The sequence below is a fragment of the Nipponia nippon genome, unplaced genomic scaffold (genome assembly GCF_047370975.1).
Source record: "Nipponia nippon isolate SJK-2023a ecotype South Korea unplaced genomic scaffold, ASM4737097v1 scaffold_9, whole genome shotgun sequence".
Classification (NCBI taxonomy): Eukaryota; Metazoa; Chordata; class Aves; order Pelecaniformes; family Threskiornithidae; genus Nipponia; species Nipponia nippon.
Window position 1 is genome coordinate 45,975,901 of NW_028262413.1, and position 16,519 is coordinate 45,992,419.

General features: G+C 51.0%; 1 protein-coding gene across 1 annotated transcript in view; it reads left to right on the forward strand.

The window, feature by feature from the left end:
- The first annotated feature begins 246 nt into the window (after positions 1-246).
- Positions 247-16,519, forward strand: part of PLEKHO2 (pleckstrin homology domain containing O2) — a 29,556-nt gene continuing 13,283 nt past the window's right edge. The window contains exons 1-3 of the mRNA XM_087744927.1: positions 247-456; positions 5,737-5,889; positions 12,543-12,659. Coding sequence (XP_087601053.1) covers positions 448-456; positions 5,737-5,889; positions 12,543-12,659 — 279 coding nt within the window. The 5' untranslated portion in view covers positions 247-447. The remainder of the gene's footprint in view (positions 457-5,736; positions 5,890-12,542; positions 12,660-16,519) is intronic.

Consider the following 16,519-nt stretch of genomic DNA (forward strand, 5'->3'; position numbering starts at 1 on the left):
CCCATCCCACGGTCCACGGCCCCCCCGCCCTGCAGCCACAGCCTGACCCCCGTTCATCCCGCGGGACCCCTTCCCTTGAGGCTCAGCCGCCCTCCCCTTCCCCCAGCCCCAGCCCGTCCCGGGGGGCTCCCAGCCCCGCGCCCGCGGCGGGGGGGGCCGGGGCCGGGGCCGGGCCAGGCGGGGGGGCCGGGCCAGGCGGGGCCGGGGCCGGCGGCGGGGGCATCCCCGCCTCCTCGCTGGCAGCGCCGGAGCCGCCGGAAACCCGGCGTTGCTGCTGCTGCTCCCCGAGAAGTTGGTGCGGAGGCGAGAACCGGGGGGCTCGGCCCGGCACGACCCGGCCCGGCCCGGCCCGGCTCGGCATGCCCGCCCGCCCGGAGCCGAGCGGTGCAGCGGGGCGGCGGCGGAGCCCCTGAACGGGCGGCGAGGAGCGACCGGCCCCGGCCCGCCATGGAGCAAGTGAGTCCGACCGGGACCGGACCCGACGGGACAGGGAGGGGACCCCACCGGGACGGGGCTGGACGGGACCCGCCGGGACGGGACGGGGCTGGACGGGACCCCCGGGGCGGGACGGGAGCCCCTCGCTGCCGCTGCCGGCCGGGAAGGGGGGCAGAGGACCGCACCGGCCACTTTGGGCTTTTTTGGGGGGTCTCCGCCGGCGCTGGGACATCCCCGGCCCCGCTCCGCCCGGGTCCGGCAGCGGGGACAGCCCCAGCACAGGGAGGGGGCAGAAATGGAGACCCAGAGGATGGGGTTCCCTTTTCCCAAGCAGCCCCCCCTTGCCTTCTGCCCTCGCCCGGGGGCCTTGGAGCTGGCGGCAGTCGGTGGGACAGAGCATCCCCAAGAGCTCTTCGGGTTTTAAACTTTCCAACCGGCTGGGTGAGGCCGACGGGCAAACGTTGGCGCTGCCGGAGGACGAGTGCTGGCAGACTCGGGCTTGTTCAAATGCCACGCTTGCTCAGGCCACCTTGTGCTGACTCTTGCTGGGGTGTTGTACTTCCGTACTGGAGCTGGGCCTCGGTCAGCCCGCAAGCTTGGCCATGTCCACGTACCTAGCAGCCTTCCCCAAGTCTGTCCTCCTCCTCCTCCATCTCTGCCTGGGACGGGTTTAACTCGGAGTAGGGCAGTGGTGCTTCTCCTGCACGTGTAGGTTTTCATGTCCATGGGATCACACCCCAATAATGCATCCCCACGCAGATCGATTAGGATGCCACAAATTTGTTAGCAAGTTAAACAGGTAGTTTTCTCCCCTCATCTGGCCGCCCAACTATTCCTGCTTCCTTTCCTTTCCTTAAATGCTGCTCATGCACAAAGAAAGCTCCCGTTAGGGCTTACTGCCGGAGGACTTCAGGCTCTCGTACATGCCATGCCGGTAGCTGTGGCTTGTCTCTCCCCCTCGCCCCCCCCTTATTTCATCTCCCAACATTTTGTGGCAAGAATGAGAGCTTTTTTAAGACAGCGGGGAGACGGCGAAGCAGCCCAAGCTGGTAGTGACTGAGAGTTGTTATTATCCGCCGGCATCCATGAAATTAATCCACAGCGGAGAAAGTGCTTCCAGCTGGTGTCCGTGCTCACCAGGCGCCCGCCGGCCGCAGGGGCTTCGTGATGGCCCCTGGGGTTCGCGAGCGAGGAGGCTGGCAGGGCTCTGGCTGCCCCACCACCTCCCCAGCACTGACGGACCGGCTCACCAGACGCTCTTCGTTAACGATAAATGAGTCCCCCGGTGATTTCTTTCGGGAGAGGGCGTCAGCTGCAGTTTCCCAAGTTTCACGTGGATCCGAGCAGTTTATTTCCAGTGAGACGGTTTTGCCTCTGCGCGTCGGGGAGAAGTGGAAGTGCTAACGGTCGGGCTTGGAAGATAACGTGGAAAGGGAGAAAAAAGAGTGGAGGTCTGGAGATGCAGGTTGTCCCCTGGGAAGCGTTCATCAGTGCCTTGCTAGAGAGGAGTATGCCATAAATGAGCTGCTTGCTTTAAATGAAGTTACTGTAGCTGGGTAAGATGCTTCTGTGCACTCTATGTAACTTGTAAAAGCACCACCATGATTCAACTGTTGGGATTTTTTTAGTTAAAGACATGAAAAGTATGTGGGTTTGTGGGCCATTAAAATACAGGGGCAGGGGAGGGGAGAAATAACCACCTAATTGTTAAATAAAAAGCCACCCTGTCCCCCGATTTGGCATCTCTGGTGAGCTGTGAAACATGAATCTAAACCAGGCTGGAAGAGTGAAACTCATGTTTCACTTCTAGTGCCCCCGTGACATAAATTGCAAAAATGAGTCGTATGGATTGATTTTGGGAGCGATGCCTTCGGCATGAGCCAGCAATGGGATAACTCAGTTCTTCCCTCGTTTATGCTGGCTCGCTTGGCTAATGCCAGTGGGTTTCTTCTCATGGATTTACACCAGTGTCAGGAATGAATCCAGCCCAAGAACATCCCGGAAAGGATATCTTAGTATTTCTTGCAGAAGGAGTACCCACATAAAGCTGAATTAACACCAGCAACTCATCTCTTTGTGCCATGCTCCGGTTTTAGTCGTGGAATTGCAGGCAGAGAGTGCAGGACGGACAGAAAACCCTGCGCTCGGTGCCCTTTCCTGGCCAACCCCCCCTTGCCGATCCGTGGCAGGGGTGGTGTGAACTGGCCATAAAAATAAGCCACAAAAAATATCAGGCACCAGCTCTGAGACTCTTCTTGCTTTCGCAGGAACAAACGATCAAGTTGCATGATCTGTTTTTTTACGCCTTTAACCTGCAGGCGAGGGATTACAGCAACTGCACCCCCATCTTGCGACGTGCTGGGTGCGTGAGAGGGGGCAGCTGCTGACCCAGAGCCCGGGGTGCTCAGCAGCCCCCGGCACCGCAGAGTGCAGGATCGCACCCATCACATCTATCTTGTAGCAGGGGCTGGAGGAGGCACCGGGCAGCTCAGGCGCAGGTGACTCCTGCGCAGTGCAGGAGCCCTTTGCTTGTGGCTGCTGTCATCTGCTGAGACCAGCACTCTCCATCTCATCTTGCTTTCCCTCTCCTGGGATGCTCAGCTGGGGCAGGTGGGGGCTTGGAGTCACGGATCCTCTCTGCGGATGCTCCCAGATGCTGGCACAGCTGGGAAGTCCTGCCTGGTGTGGAGGGAACCCCATGCATGGCTCCTTCCAGGCAGGTGGCTCCAACCAGGGCTCCCGAGTGGCCTGGGGAGAGGGTGAGCTGCAAGGCCACCCTGCAATGCCACGGAGAGGAGGTACCGTCCCCGGGAGGCTGGAGAGCCGGCCAGCCCACGGGGAGCAGGCAGCTTGCAGGCAGCGCAGGCTGCCAGACAAGCTCTGCCCTAGCTTTTCAGCTCTGCCTTGTGCAGAAGTGCAGGCATGAGCCCTAACTCCAACAAAAACGGTTACTGGGGCAGGTTGTTTTTTCAGAGGTAGATGTTAAGTGCTGTGTCTTCACAGGGAGTACTTTTCTTTTAAAACTGGAGGAGCCAGGGTCGTTTTCACGCTGCAGGGCACCAGGAGAGGCCACAGATAGACGTATTTGCCATGTGATTTCAGATAGCCTTTCTGCCAGGTGGGGAAAAACAACAGGAAAAATTCATCTGCAAAGCAAAAAAAAACTTAAAGACTAAAAACATTTTGGCAGCTGTTTGTCTAGAGTCACTCAAATAAACTCTTCGTGCAGCTACATCCATGCAAAACGAGGGAGGTTAAAGTCCGTGCCCAATTATCTAAAAATGACATCAAAAGGGTGCTTGATCAGGAAACCAGCAGGTCTATATTTGTGCAGCAATTGATGTTTGCTGAAGTCGCAGATCACAACCGAATACAACTTCCTGGCAACCTAAAAAGTCAAGTTTAAAAAAAACCCCACGCACTACCCCTCGTTTCCCGGAAAACTTTTTCATGCTCTGTCATCCTGTATTGTGGCCGTTTCAAACACGGCTCGGTACAATCGAAATAACTTCTACAAAAGGCGCCAAGGATGTTACAGATTTCCGCCTGATTTTTCTTTTAGGTGATACACAGTTTATTTGAGTTTTTTGTGCTCGGTCTGCAACCTACCTGCAATGCCAAGCCTCTTCCCGACCTTAGCGGGGATCGGGATAAATGCGGGTGCATGGGGTATTTAATCTGTTTTTCCTCTTTTTATGGGTGCAAGTTCCCTCTTTACAGTTACAGCTCAGCCCAATGGCAGCTGCTGTCCAAGGGCGTGTTTGTTGGGAGTCTGGAGCATGGAAACAGATTTATTAGCAAGGCTCTCCTCCGTATTTTTGGAGCTCATCCGTACTCACTCGCTCTGTTCTCACTCCCTTCTGGCCACGGGAGTGTCCAGCTCTGACTCCTTTCCATGCACGTGGGATTTCCTCACGTTATGAAACATGATGTCTGAGCTCCAGCCACTCTGGTTTGTTTTGTTTGGAGTTTTTTTTTTCCTATGAGAAAAGGTTTCATTCAGGAGCTAGCGAGGGCCATTTGGGGAGGGCTGGGGCTCTGCTTTGTTGTGCATCCTTGGTTTGTGCGAATGTGCTGCCTTTCTGCAGCGGGATTGCTGCTACTACAGATGGGGATGTGGAGGAAACTGAGTCTGGGGGGACAGCGGGGTTCCTGGGAGGACACTGGAGGATTTGGGGTTGGCCTCTCCTTACAAGTCACAAGGTTGGTGAGGTGTTTGTGTAAGGGGATTTGGCTCAGCCAGGGATTCCCCTTGCCTTGCTCCGGGGAAAGAGGCTTATTGAGGGCTCCATGGGATGTTGGGAGCAGCGGGGTGCTCCGAGGGAGGCAAACGGGGATCCTGCCTTTGCAAAGGCTCTTCCAGCGCACCGGAGGGGAGGACAACTCTCATCTTTAACCGAGTCTGCTGGTGAAGGAGGCACTCAGCTAATAATCCTGGCTGTCCCTGCTCCCCTTCTTAGGTTTCCTGTACCCATTTGATGAGAATATTGATATTGGATATTTCTGATGGTTTTTTCGAAGCAGGGAAGTTATGCACCTCTTGGTTTTTACCAGGCCTGCAAAGCCAGCAGCCTCCCAGTGCAGGATGCTGGGGCTCCCCATGCCGCTGCTGTGGGTGGGTGAGAGCAGGCTGTGACAAACAGCAAGGAGCTGAAGGCAGGACAAAAAAAACCCACTCTTGGTGCTCCTTCCTCTGCTGGTCCGTCCCTCTGCCTACAAACCACACAGGAGCCTGCTGGGAACATTTTAGTTCAGATGTGATGAAGTCCTGGCCCTTATGCCATGGATTTGCCCACAGGAGTTGGTTTGGGGGCGATGACCAAACGTAGAGACCTTGAGGAGAAGCTTGCAGAAGTGGCGATGGGCTAAAATATGAGCATTGCTACTGATGCCAGCAGGATCCGTCCTGCTGGGGTTCATCAGAGAGCTGGAGGAGCAAAGCGGAGAGGAGGGTGCTTGTTTTCAAGGAGCACTTGGTGCACAGCAAGCAGGGAATACCTCCACAGAGAGGGGAGCAGAGCCACCGGGGAAGCAGAGGAGCAAGGTGGACTTGCTGCCATCCCAACAGTGTCCCCAGGGGTGGCCAGGGTCCATGCCCGCTCCCCTGTCTTGTGGCAGCTCTGGGATGGGAACTGGTTGAGTTTTCCTCTGGAAGATGTCAGTCTTTTCCCTTGTGATGTGGTGGGGAGGGACCACGTGTGGTGGGTGCTGAGGTCTTGTCTGGGCAGGCTTTCTGATGACCTTCATTAAATGGATGGAACATGCTTTTGACGTAATTCCTTCTCCCTTCTGTCCTTGCAGGATACAAAGGAGGAGGTCTCAGAGAAACCAAAGCCTGCTCCAACCGCAGAGAAATACGGCTGGATTAAGAAAAGCAGTGGGGGGCTCCTGGGATTGTGGAAGGATCGTTACATCCAGCTACGGAAAACGCAGCTTGTGGTCTATGAGGATGAGGTACGGTCACAGCTAATGGCCTTGAATGAAGGGCAGGATCAGGCCCTTGGTGACACACGTTCCTGTGTTTTTCACTCTTCCCTCCAGCCCATTCCTTTCAAAAGAGCTTCTCCAGTTATCTCAAGGAAGGGTAAATCCTATAAAGAAGAGACAGCAGCTGCATTTTAGAGTATATTCTATATTATAACTATTTTAGCTAGTAAATACTTTGACAGTGCCATTGCCAAAATAAAAAATGAGGGCAGGACATCCTGTGAGAAGGCGAACAGAGCAAAGCTTTGGGCGGAAGCAGGATATGTGCTATGCGTTTTTGGCGTTTAAAGGATAAAACTGGATTGTAGCAGGCTGGCTTCCCACCCGCTGCTTGAGGGGACGGCAGGCAACCTTGCAGCTGTTTGGCACCCCTCAAGCAGCTCAAATTGTTGCTAGCCAGACTCTTCAGGGTTTCGTTTAGCCACCGATGGATGCCGGGTGAGATTGTGAGTGCCTGCTGTCCTCCTTAAGCAGGGATGCAGTCTGGATTTGGCTCATCCTTTCCCTTTACTTGAGCCAGTACTGAGCGAAGGACCCCTGGGAGCCTTGTCCTGGACTTCCCTAGATAAATTGCATGCCTTAAGTTCATGGCCTCGTTTAGAGCTGTTTCCAATCAAATGAGAAATAAGAGCCAAGCCAAATCTGTCCTGCATCTTCATGCGAGAAGAATGGAGAGTGCAGGGCTGGTCCTGGGTTGCAAAGGTGGCTCTTTCTTGAGTCAGGCCCTCGCTTCCTGGGCTGGAAGGGGCTTCTGCAAGAGCAGAGTTTGCCCCAAAAGTTCAAAATTACAGTGCAGAGCACAAGCTACAACCCAGAGAGGTTTGAGATGAGGGGTGGGTAAGTCTAAGCCCTGCTGGTGTACGGTGGCTTGAAGTTCGTGTGTGCATCAGGATGGAGGAGCATTTCTCACTGCATGTCTCCACAAGGACCATGTGCCTGTGCGGTGTCGGACAGAAGGGGATCTGGGGTGATATAAAACCAAAAACGTGGGCATCAGGATGATATAAAACCAAAAGCATGTAGAGCTTCTGTGCAGTGTGTCAAGGGAAGAAGAATGGGGAAATGTTTCAGCAGCTGCATTGCTGCGATAGTTTCAGGAACAACAGGACTGACAAATGAGTTTGGTTCTCTTTTTTAAAAAACATACTATTGCCTAATAGACAAGATTTGTTTTAAACAGTTTAGGTTAAAGGGTATTACTTCCTCCCATATGCTGAACCCTCCTGAATCCCAAAGCTTTCCGGAGGCATTTGTTCTTAGTTTTGAAATGTCATGAGGAGTGCAAGAATAATGAAATGAGAAGTTAATGTCCGGTGATGAGCAGCTTGGAAGGCAGGCAACGCGGTGGGGGTTTCTCTTACGCAGAGAGACGCAGCCTGGTCCTGCAAGCCTTGACTCTTTGCAGATTGCTTCCCAGTACCCCGGCCACCTGTTGACTCCAGCTGAAGCTCCAGGAACTCGCGGATTCAAAATCTATAAACATGACGTAGGTTTTTTTAAAGGGCATGCCTTTAAAAACAAGATATATGGAGGCTCTCATTACCACAAGGGAAAAGGAGGCTTTTAAAGTAAGATTAATTTTCACAGACGTTCAGAAGAAGGAAAAATCCCAATCATTTAAAGCGTTATTTTATTATCTCAACAAGGAAAATGGCATTTGTAACAACCAGGCATAATGTTTTCTGGTAGCCTGCGGATTGTGGTAACATCCTGTAATAAATTGCATCTGTAAGCTACAGTAGCTACAAGGTCCCATTATTGTAAATAAGGGATCATGTTAATATCTATAGGCTATTAAACTGGCTTACAGTGAAGTCAAATGTCTTAGGAGAGGAAATTGCTACAAAATTATCTGGTAGCACAATAGGATAGCATGTGATTGTGCAGGCTTGCTACAGAGGAACTAAAGGAAATGGCAATTTTCTGCACTCAGGAGGGGTCCCGTGGCCACAGAATTGAGGCAATTCACGTTTATTGCTGTATTTATCTTCCTTTAACGTGAGTTAGGGCAGTGTTGCTGTCTCCATCTTACGACTGGGGAACTGAGTTTTTGAGATGAGAAGGGCCTTGCCCAATATGAAAGGAGAGTCTGTGGTGCAGCGTGCTATGGTGGCTTGTATTTCTGGAGCTCCAGCTGCCATTTTCCCCACTGGACCTTCTCCACATACCTGCCCTGCCTTGTGTGACCCTGGAGACAGACGCAGCATCCCAGACCATCCTCAGGCTGAAACATCTTTGAATGGGATCGTTCAGTGCTTGCTGAATCAGGGCCCTAGAAAAAGAAAGGAGATAAAGCCTCAGGTAACAAAAATACGAGCATCTTTCCGTATGTATCCTAAGTTAGACCCCCATGGGAGGGAGGTCAGCTTGCATGTGGGAGGGCAGGTTTGGAGGCTGAGTATTTCAGCTGGTCTGAGCCCCTCAGATTTCCAGGAACTGAGCTAGTGACTTGGACACACTGTGCTTTTAATCAGTCCCTCATGTGTTGGAGCCCTTCACGAAGAGGTGCTAATATTGCCTTCAGCAGTTGTTTCATATGCAGGCACGCTGGTTTATGCAATTGCAGGAGGCTGGCTGCACTTGTAGCCGAGGTTTGTGTGTGCAAAACAAGAGCAGAGGGGATGGCCAACGCAAGATGCAGGCAGTAACGTTGTCACTGGAAAGTACAGTCTGAGCACAACACAAATATTGTATTTATCATCGTCAATAGCAATCTCCTGGAATGTGCTCCTGACCTGCCCTGGGAGCCTGTTTCCCATATTGCATCTGTTAGTCAGGCTTTGCCTTTGGTTCAAAGTGGAGCCACCTCCCGAAGGCAAATTGCAAATGGTTATTGTATTACCTGCGGCAGATGGGGGGTGAAAGTCATCCCACCGGGCTTCAGGTTTCTTGCAGCAGATGTGAAATGAAGGGAGATGGATTTCTTGTTATCTGCTGTGCCCCTATCTACAGCACCCCACATCTGTACCCTCACGTAAACTAAGAACCGAGCGGGCAGGTGAGTTTCTAACGGGGTTTCTTGTCTTCTCTGCATATTCTTGCAAGAATAAAAATGAAGCTTTGCAAAACTACAGAGAGCATCTGAAGAACAGGCAATCCTGTGCAGAGAGGCTACACAGATCAGTATCATCGCTCCATGGATTAGAAAGCATCAGTCTTGGGTTTGGTTTCTTTTCCCTAAACAGTGCAGCTAGTGGTTAGAGTTGGTTTTTTGTTGTTTTATTTTTTTTAAAGTGTACTATTTGACAGGGAAAAAAACCTACTAGGCAAAGAGTCTTCTAGAGACCAGAGGACCCACTCAGCATTTAACAGTGGTACAGTTAACATCTGCATTTTGCCTCTGGTAAAGTGGTAGAAACGTATACCTAAAAGTGATTTATTAAAACTCTTTGAGATCCTCAGATGGAGAAGTAAATTATCATTTCAAGCAGTCTAGATGTCGTACACTGGGGGTCACAGCCCATGAATGTGTGTCAGTGAAGAGGTCTGCCGGAAATTTTGCCTTCATAGAAATAAACATTTCAGTGGGTCTTTTTTCCCCTTTTTATCACTTTTCGTTAAGGAAGTTGTTTGCCAAGTGCGATTCTTTGGTTAAGCACATGCATTAATATGTTTAGGTGTTCAGTAATTTTCTTCTTAAGGGCCAAGCTTACAGACACATACATATTTAAGTCGCAGCATCTGCTCCACAAACAGCTAATGGAATTGGTTTTCTGCATTAAATCATGAACGTAGGGGGTTTTGTACCAAGATTTTAAGCGTCTTTTTGATCGTCCCTTACAGCAAGCACGAAAGCAATTTAAAAAAACAGCCCTAAAATCTGTAGAGGAAAAGAGAAAGGTGGCCTGAAGGGAATTCCCTGCCTTGATCGGCAGCAAACGCCGCGCCATGGGACAGCCTTGTGAGCTGCGTCCTGCAGGGAGGTGCGACCGCCGAGTAAGGACTCAACCTTTCCATCTCAGGACGATGTAAAAGGATGATCGCTTTAACTTCTTTGGGACGCTACAGACCAAATGGAGGGGGAGCTTGTCCAGAACACGTGTCTGAGACCTGAGTGTTGGGGCAGGACTCTGGAAGCGAGCTTGTCTCTGCGTGATGCTGAGTAGCCTCCGGGTCCCAGGAGGTTGAAGGGACCTGGAGACCTGTGGCAGGGTCGAGTCTTTTGGTCTTTATCTTAGTGGTACAGGACAAACATAAAGGATCTCTTTGTGACCCAGGTAGGCTCACAGAGAGGGGATGGCCACGTGCCAAGGGTAGAACAGAAACAAAAGCCCCATTCTGGTGCTCCCTGAACTCAGATGCTTTTCCTTTGCCCTCAGACATGGAGTTTTCGTATTTCTCTGGCTGCTTTCTTCCCCACCTTCCCTGAAGAGGATAACTTACTTGAGAAGTTCAGGTCTCTGAGATGAAGGAGCCATAGCTCACACAGTCAAACCAGTGCCCCTGGGAGGCAGGGTCCTGCACGTCCCCATCCTCGCTGCCCTTGTTCCCTGGCCAGGCCAGAGTCCCCCAAGCCTCCCCAGGGAGGAGAGGGGCAGCTGGATGCCAAAGGGCACTGTCATGGCAAAAACACAGCTCTCCACCCTGCCAAGTCCTTCTTGTCCCCCAGCTCGGTGCTCCACTGTTCTTAGGAAGCGGAGGACGGCTTGCACTGGATCAGAGGGAAGGTTCCCCTGCAAGAGGCAGGAAGGATGGTGTGGACAAGGAGGGTGACATGGAGCCACTGGACTCTGCTGGGGACAGAGCCGCTCTCGAGAGCGGGGAGGGTGGGCAGGAGTCTTCGTGCTGGTCTCTGGTCAGAGCATTGCCAAGCCACCTACATCCTGAGCCCAGCAAACTTGCACATCGGAGCTGGTAACCGCACCGGCCGTGCGGCAGGGCTGTGATGTGGGCGGTCGTCCACCAAAGGCCAGGATGAGATCATCCATCCCTGAGGCATGTATTCCTGACCTCACCCTTCTCTGTCATTTGTTGGCCGCTGAGGGGTTATTATTTCCATCTCTGTCCTTTTGCAGTGACATTGCAATACCAGGATTGCAGCAGGAGCCTTGAGCCTTCAAAGGGCTCAGAATGTCAGCAGGATTTTATCTGCTCGGTTTTAGGTTTGGGCAGGATTAATCTCCTCCTAGTATATGTTTTCCCAGTTCTCTGGTCACATTCAGCTAGTGTTAAATGAAATAAACAGTAATGTCATTAAAATAATAAACCTAAATTAGATCCAGACATCCCTCAGTAGCTCAGAACTTGCTCTGCGTACCGGCATCGGCTCTGCCGGGCCCCCGTCCCCAGATAGGAGGGTTAAAAAAACCTAAACACAGTCTGAGCTCTGCACAGCGACTTAGATGTCAAGTGGTAAAGGGAGGAAATTCCCCGCAGCCCACTTCCCTCTGAACTCTCCATTCCCTGCCTCCAACCACGCAGCAGCTTCCTGGCTACGACACATTTCCTCGTCCCACACCCCCCCTTCGCTACAGGAATTGCTAAATACAAACTCATACGGGTACAAGGAGCTGCCTTGGGAGCAGAGCCTGAGCTGGGGATGGTCATGGCCAGCGGTTTTAATTTAGGATGGTAATAGAGAGGTTCATGAGGCATGCTGACTGTAGCACTTTACCAGCAAGAACTGCTCTGCGATTCTCAGTGCTTATTTGTGTAATGCTTAGGAAAAGGGAGCTTTGGTCTCTTCTGGGCTACTGAGACATGAAGAATATTATCTGCCCAGCGTTAAGCTGCGATTCCTATTAGGGATGGTGCTCTGCAGCTGAACTGAGCCACGCATCACGTGTGGAATTTTAGTTATGTTACTGGGAGAAATGAGCCAAGATCGCGGCCGGCAGTCATCAGCAGAGATACACCAGTGATAAATACTCCCCACTGAGACGCTGGCCCCGACAGTTTTGCTGGCTATACGGGGCCGTATTTCCAATCCTAAGCATTTTGACAGCTCAGAGCGTGGCTGCAAGAGGAACGCGTCCCAGTCGCACATGGCTCCCGCTGACCTTGCTGGGGCTTGGTGCGGCGGCAGGGCTCGCCTCTTATCTCCGCTCTGCCTTGGGCTTCCTGGGGGGCTGCTTGGACCATCATGATGCTTGCATCGTCTTCCCTGGGAAAAAAACAGAATAACATCTCCTGCATTCATTGTGGGGAGGAGGCAGTGTCGCCAAGCTTAAGGGGAAGCCTGGGGAGCGCCCCGAGATCATGCCAGGAAGGTTTGTAGAAGTGCATCATGTTATTCTTCCTTCCTATGCCAGGACTGGCAGCACGTTGTCAGCCTGTGGCTGGGGCAGGATGATGGGCAAAGACCTTCCCACCTTGTTTCTGGCTGCAGATCCCTGGATGAGGCCAACAGAGACGGCAGAGGCTGGTGTTACTGTCCCCAACGTGTTATTTGCTCAGCCGCTGTGGACCACTAGCCACAAATCGGCCTGTAGCTTAAAGACTAGAGTGTTTTCTTAGTGAGATGCCAGCCTGATTTATGGGGGCTTGCTGTCTGCATGCAGGTTATTTTTAAGGTAGAAGAGCTTTTAGACAGATGCAGGGGGAAGACGTGCAGAGTTTGATGGTATATGATTGATTTCCGTGCCTCCTATTCATAATAATGTTTCATTCCCTCTCTGCAGGATGAACAGAAGTGCATAGAAACAGTGGAACTGGAAAGTTATGACAAGTGCCAGGAACTGCGTGCGCTACTAAAAAAGAAAAACCGTTTCATTTTAATCCACTCCCCGGGTAAGAAGGTAGGATTGCCTTTCTCATCACCCTCAAGTCTGCAGACTCCAAAATGAGTTCCCAGGCAGCTGCGCCCAGAGCAGATGAAAGGCACTGAGATTTAGCTCGTTGGGAGAAATGACCTATAGCTGTGAACGGTCTAGAGCGTGTAAGGAGGAACGCTGCTGTCTTGTAGACTTTCTTCTTGTGGCGGGGAAAGGGTCTTCCTGCGACTCAACTTATTCCTTGTGATATTTTTCCTGCCTGATCATTTTCTTTCTTCCAGTACTCCCTGAGCAGTGGAGAATGACCATTCCCTGTGGTTCCCCCATGCGCTCTGGGCGAGGAAGTGTCCCTGTCCCAGCTGCACATGCTGTAGCTTTGCCTAAGTTCCAGTGAAATCAGTGATCCCGATCCATGTTCTGAGACAGTTCCTGGAGTTGGAACCGTTGATCCGAGAAACTCCAGTGCAGAGTTTTGCAGCCAAACAGTTCCTAGGAGAAAACAGTTATTTTGCAGAATTCATAAAACTCTACATCGTTAGTGTCCTGCGCAGCATCTGGTTCGATCCAGAACCTAACAACCAGGCTGGTGTTGCAAAGAAGTTATGCATCCATCTGAGCACTGACTGTATGCAAGGACACACTTGACTGACTTACTCCTTATGTAGGTTCATCATCACTACACATCTTCGGAAGTTGTCCTTAGTTCCTACTTACATGCTATCCGTTTCAGCATCTTTATGGGCTAGGATGCTTCTGTTGTTGCTCTGAGGCATTGCACTTTGACTTACATTCTAATTTAAACGTGATTTTATTGGCATTAGAGATCTTATTAAATCTCCCTGTGCAAATCTGAGAGGTTGTGAGGGACAAAACATATTCATTTCCATAAGAATGTGAACAGGCAAAAATACCAACTTGCCTGCATTCCCCCATCTCCATTTTGTTTAAATAAATGGAGATTGTTTAGTCATTGTTGTCATTGTGGCTTATTCTTTTGCTCCAGTCACTTAGTGTTTATGCATATAATAAGACCCCAGCTGAGTTCAGATCATCATTGTGCTAAACTTCATTCAAAACAACAAAACAAGGACTGTCCTGCCCCAAAACACTCACATGGATCAGGGTGGGGGTGGAGAGAGAAGGTGAATGATGGTCGTTTTGCAAGTAGGCGCAGTCTGTATCGGGGAGAAAAGTGATATTAAGCACCATTCACCAAAGTGATGGTAGCCTGGAAATTTGCACCCTGGGCTAGCGAGCTCCTGCTCAGCAGCGGATCCCAGAGCCGTGAGTCTCTCCAGTCCGAGCGGAGGTTTAGCCTTTGTTTCGTAACTTGATTCATCAGAAATAATGTGAATTTTAGATTGAAAGGGGATAACCCTGGCAGGCTTGGTGTGTCTTCTAGAGGGTGTCTCAATAACCACAAGTGCACACCTACTCCCAGGGAGGCGAATAAAAGCCTGTGTGCTCAGAGATGGGCGGCATAGTAGGCATTATGATGATCTGCAAGTATGTTACTTGGAGAGGCGAAGCATGTAGTAGCTGCATATGTCTCTGCACTGCTGCATGAATCAACACAGGGTGAGACCTCTTCCTAAACCTTTCATTTCTTGCTAGGAGAAAGATATGCCCAAACTCTGCCCCGACAGGGTAACTTCATCCTTTTGGCATGTTGGCAAGTTTACAGCTCCCCTGGTTTTCATGCCACTGATGAAATGGAGACCTAGATAGAGGCTACTTTTTATAAGGCTCTTCTGGTAAAAAGAAGGGCTTTTATAAATGAAAAGTTCCCTGTTTGTAGCTCCCCTCCTTTTGGCTGGGAATCTGCTGAGGGTGTTGACATGCAACATACTTTGGCAGATGTTCGAACAGGCTTCATTTAGGAGGCCAATGTACACAACTGTCCTTCTTCTGTTTTGAAATTGCAGCTGTGGCGATATATATCAGCTAAACATTTTCCATTTGGGAGGCTTGCTGCCATCCACAGTTTAAAATTACCCTGTGAGCTGCCTTGCCAAGCCCTGCCAGATCTTGCTAGGGTTTTTTTTTGCCCCCTCTCCTGAGCACAATGCTGAGGAATGCAGAAAGCCAGTGAGTTTGTGGGACTTATGAACAAGCTAGGAAAGGCCATTTCTGTTTTGGTGCACAAATAGGAGTTTCCCTGTTGAATACAGGAAGCCCAGTTTAGCTATAGGGGAATCCCAGTTAAATCTTGGATGGGATATTCTTGAAGAGCAGAGGACATGAATCAGTCAATTAAAACTACTCTGCAGCTAGAGTTGCACCCAAATAAATAAGCTGCCTTGCTAAACACTGGTCTTTGATGGATGTACCCCAGATTCTGCTTGCCCTGTTCACAAGGATGACATTTTTGTTAAGCTGTGACAATATGAGCATGTCACACGCCTGCACTGGTATGGAACTGAAAGCACTGCCTCCTGAGCTTCGATTCTTCAGCAAAGGAAGCTGGAAGTGTGCAAAAGACCCGTTCTGCTTAGAAATCTCAAATGCTTCATTCCACCTGCAGCAATTAAATGAAAACTGTTGGATGCAGAGAGCCGAGCTTGTAAGAAAGGGCAGCGGCCTTGGCCTGGAGATTTTAAAACGTACTTACGATGCAAAAAGCAGTGTAAATGATGCTTGGTGTAAACTGCCTAGAGACTACAGAGATTGGCACAAGTCTGGTATTCAGCGGGTCTGAAAGCCTTCAGCTCCAGGGAGGTCTTAAGAATGGGAAGAAAGAGGGTGATAGTAAGGGAAAGAGTCCATGAGCAAGCACAGCAGCTCCCCACGCGTCCTTTCCTAGCACAGCCAGGCACAAACTTCGCACCTGCGGTCAGGGGTGGAAACTTTCATTGCTTATTTTTCCCTTAGTCGACTTTGGAGGTACCTGCAGCTGCCTTCAGCAGGGGCCCAGCCGGGAACCTGCAGATCGCAGTGAGGCACGTTTGCCCTGTGCATGGAGGAGTCTGCTCCTGGGGTCTGCCTGTTTGGCAGAGATGCTGCGTTATTCCCAGGGATGAGGTAGCTCTTGGTTCAGCTGCAGAAAACCACAAGAATCCCCTAACTGACAGTCCCTTGGCTTCCACTTTTCCCTCCATGATCTAACCTGACAAAGTCATGTAGAAGAAGGCAGGAGATGACCTCATGTCTGGAAGAGGGACTCTGGTGCGCTCTTGGTAGTTTAAGATGTTACTGACCCAGCTCTGCTCTGGCTTCTGCTGGAGGTGACCACCCCGTACCAAAAGTCAGCAGAAGGGAACACATTCCCACACCTAAGCCAGCAGTTCACAAGCAGGTCACCGTCCAGTTTAGCCCAATCCCACTGAACTGAAGCCAACACCAAGCTTTGCACTGAAACAGCTGAGGAGCAAGCACAGGTTTCTGTCGTTGCCCACCTCTGCTGCAGATCAGCAGCATCTAGCAGAATCGCTCAGCAAAGAGCTGGTGCTGGTAAATGTCTCAAACTGCAACTATGCAGTTCTCCAGAGCTTGTCTGTTAAATCCTTTACTGCAGGTACAACAGACTGACCCTGAGAACGCTTCTCTTTCCTGGAAAGCAGGGTCAGCATAGCCATGAGACTGTCACTGCTTGAAGAGACTGATGTCTCTGAGAAGACACGGAGCAATCGGGGACACTGTTGTCACTGTCATCATGGACAGTGACCCGTGTGTGAGCCTCTTGTTGCGTGACATCCAGGCAGTGATTCAGCGGGAGCTGACTGGCCCTGCTGTGCTCCGAGTTAACTGACAGTAAATTGCGTAGTCTGTATTCATGGCTTACAATGGTCACTATCACATTAGGTTTAGCCATGACAGCTTTTCCTGGCACACCAGCCTGTTGTTTATGGCATGACTCAGTCTCAGCTGGCTTAGCAAGAAGGAGA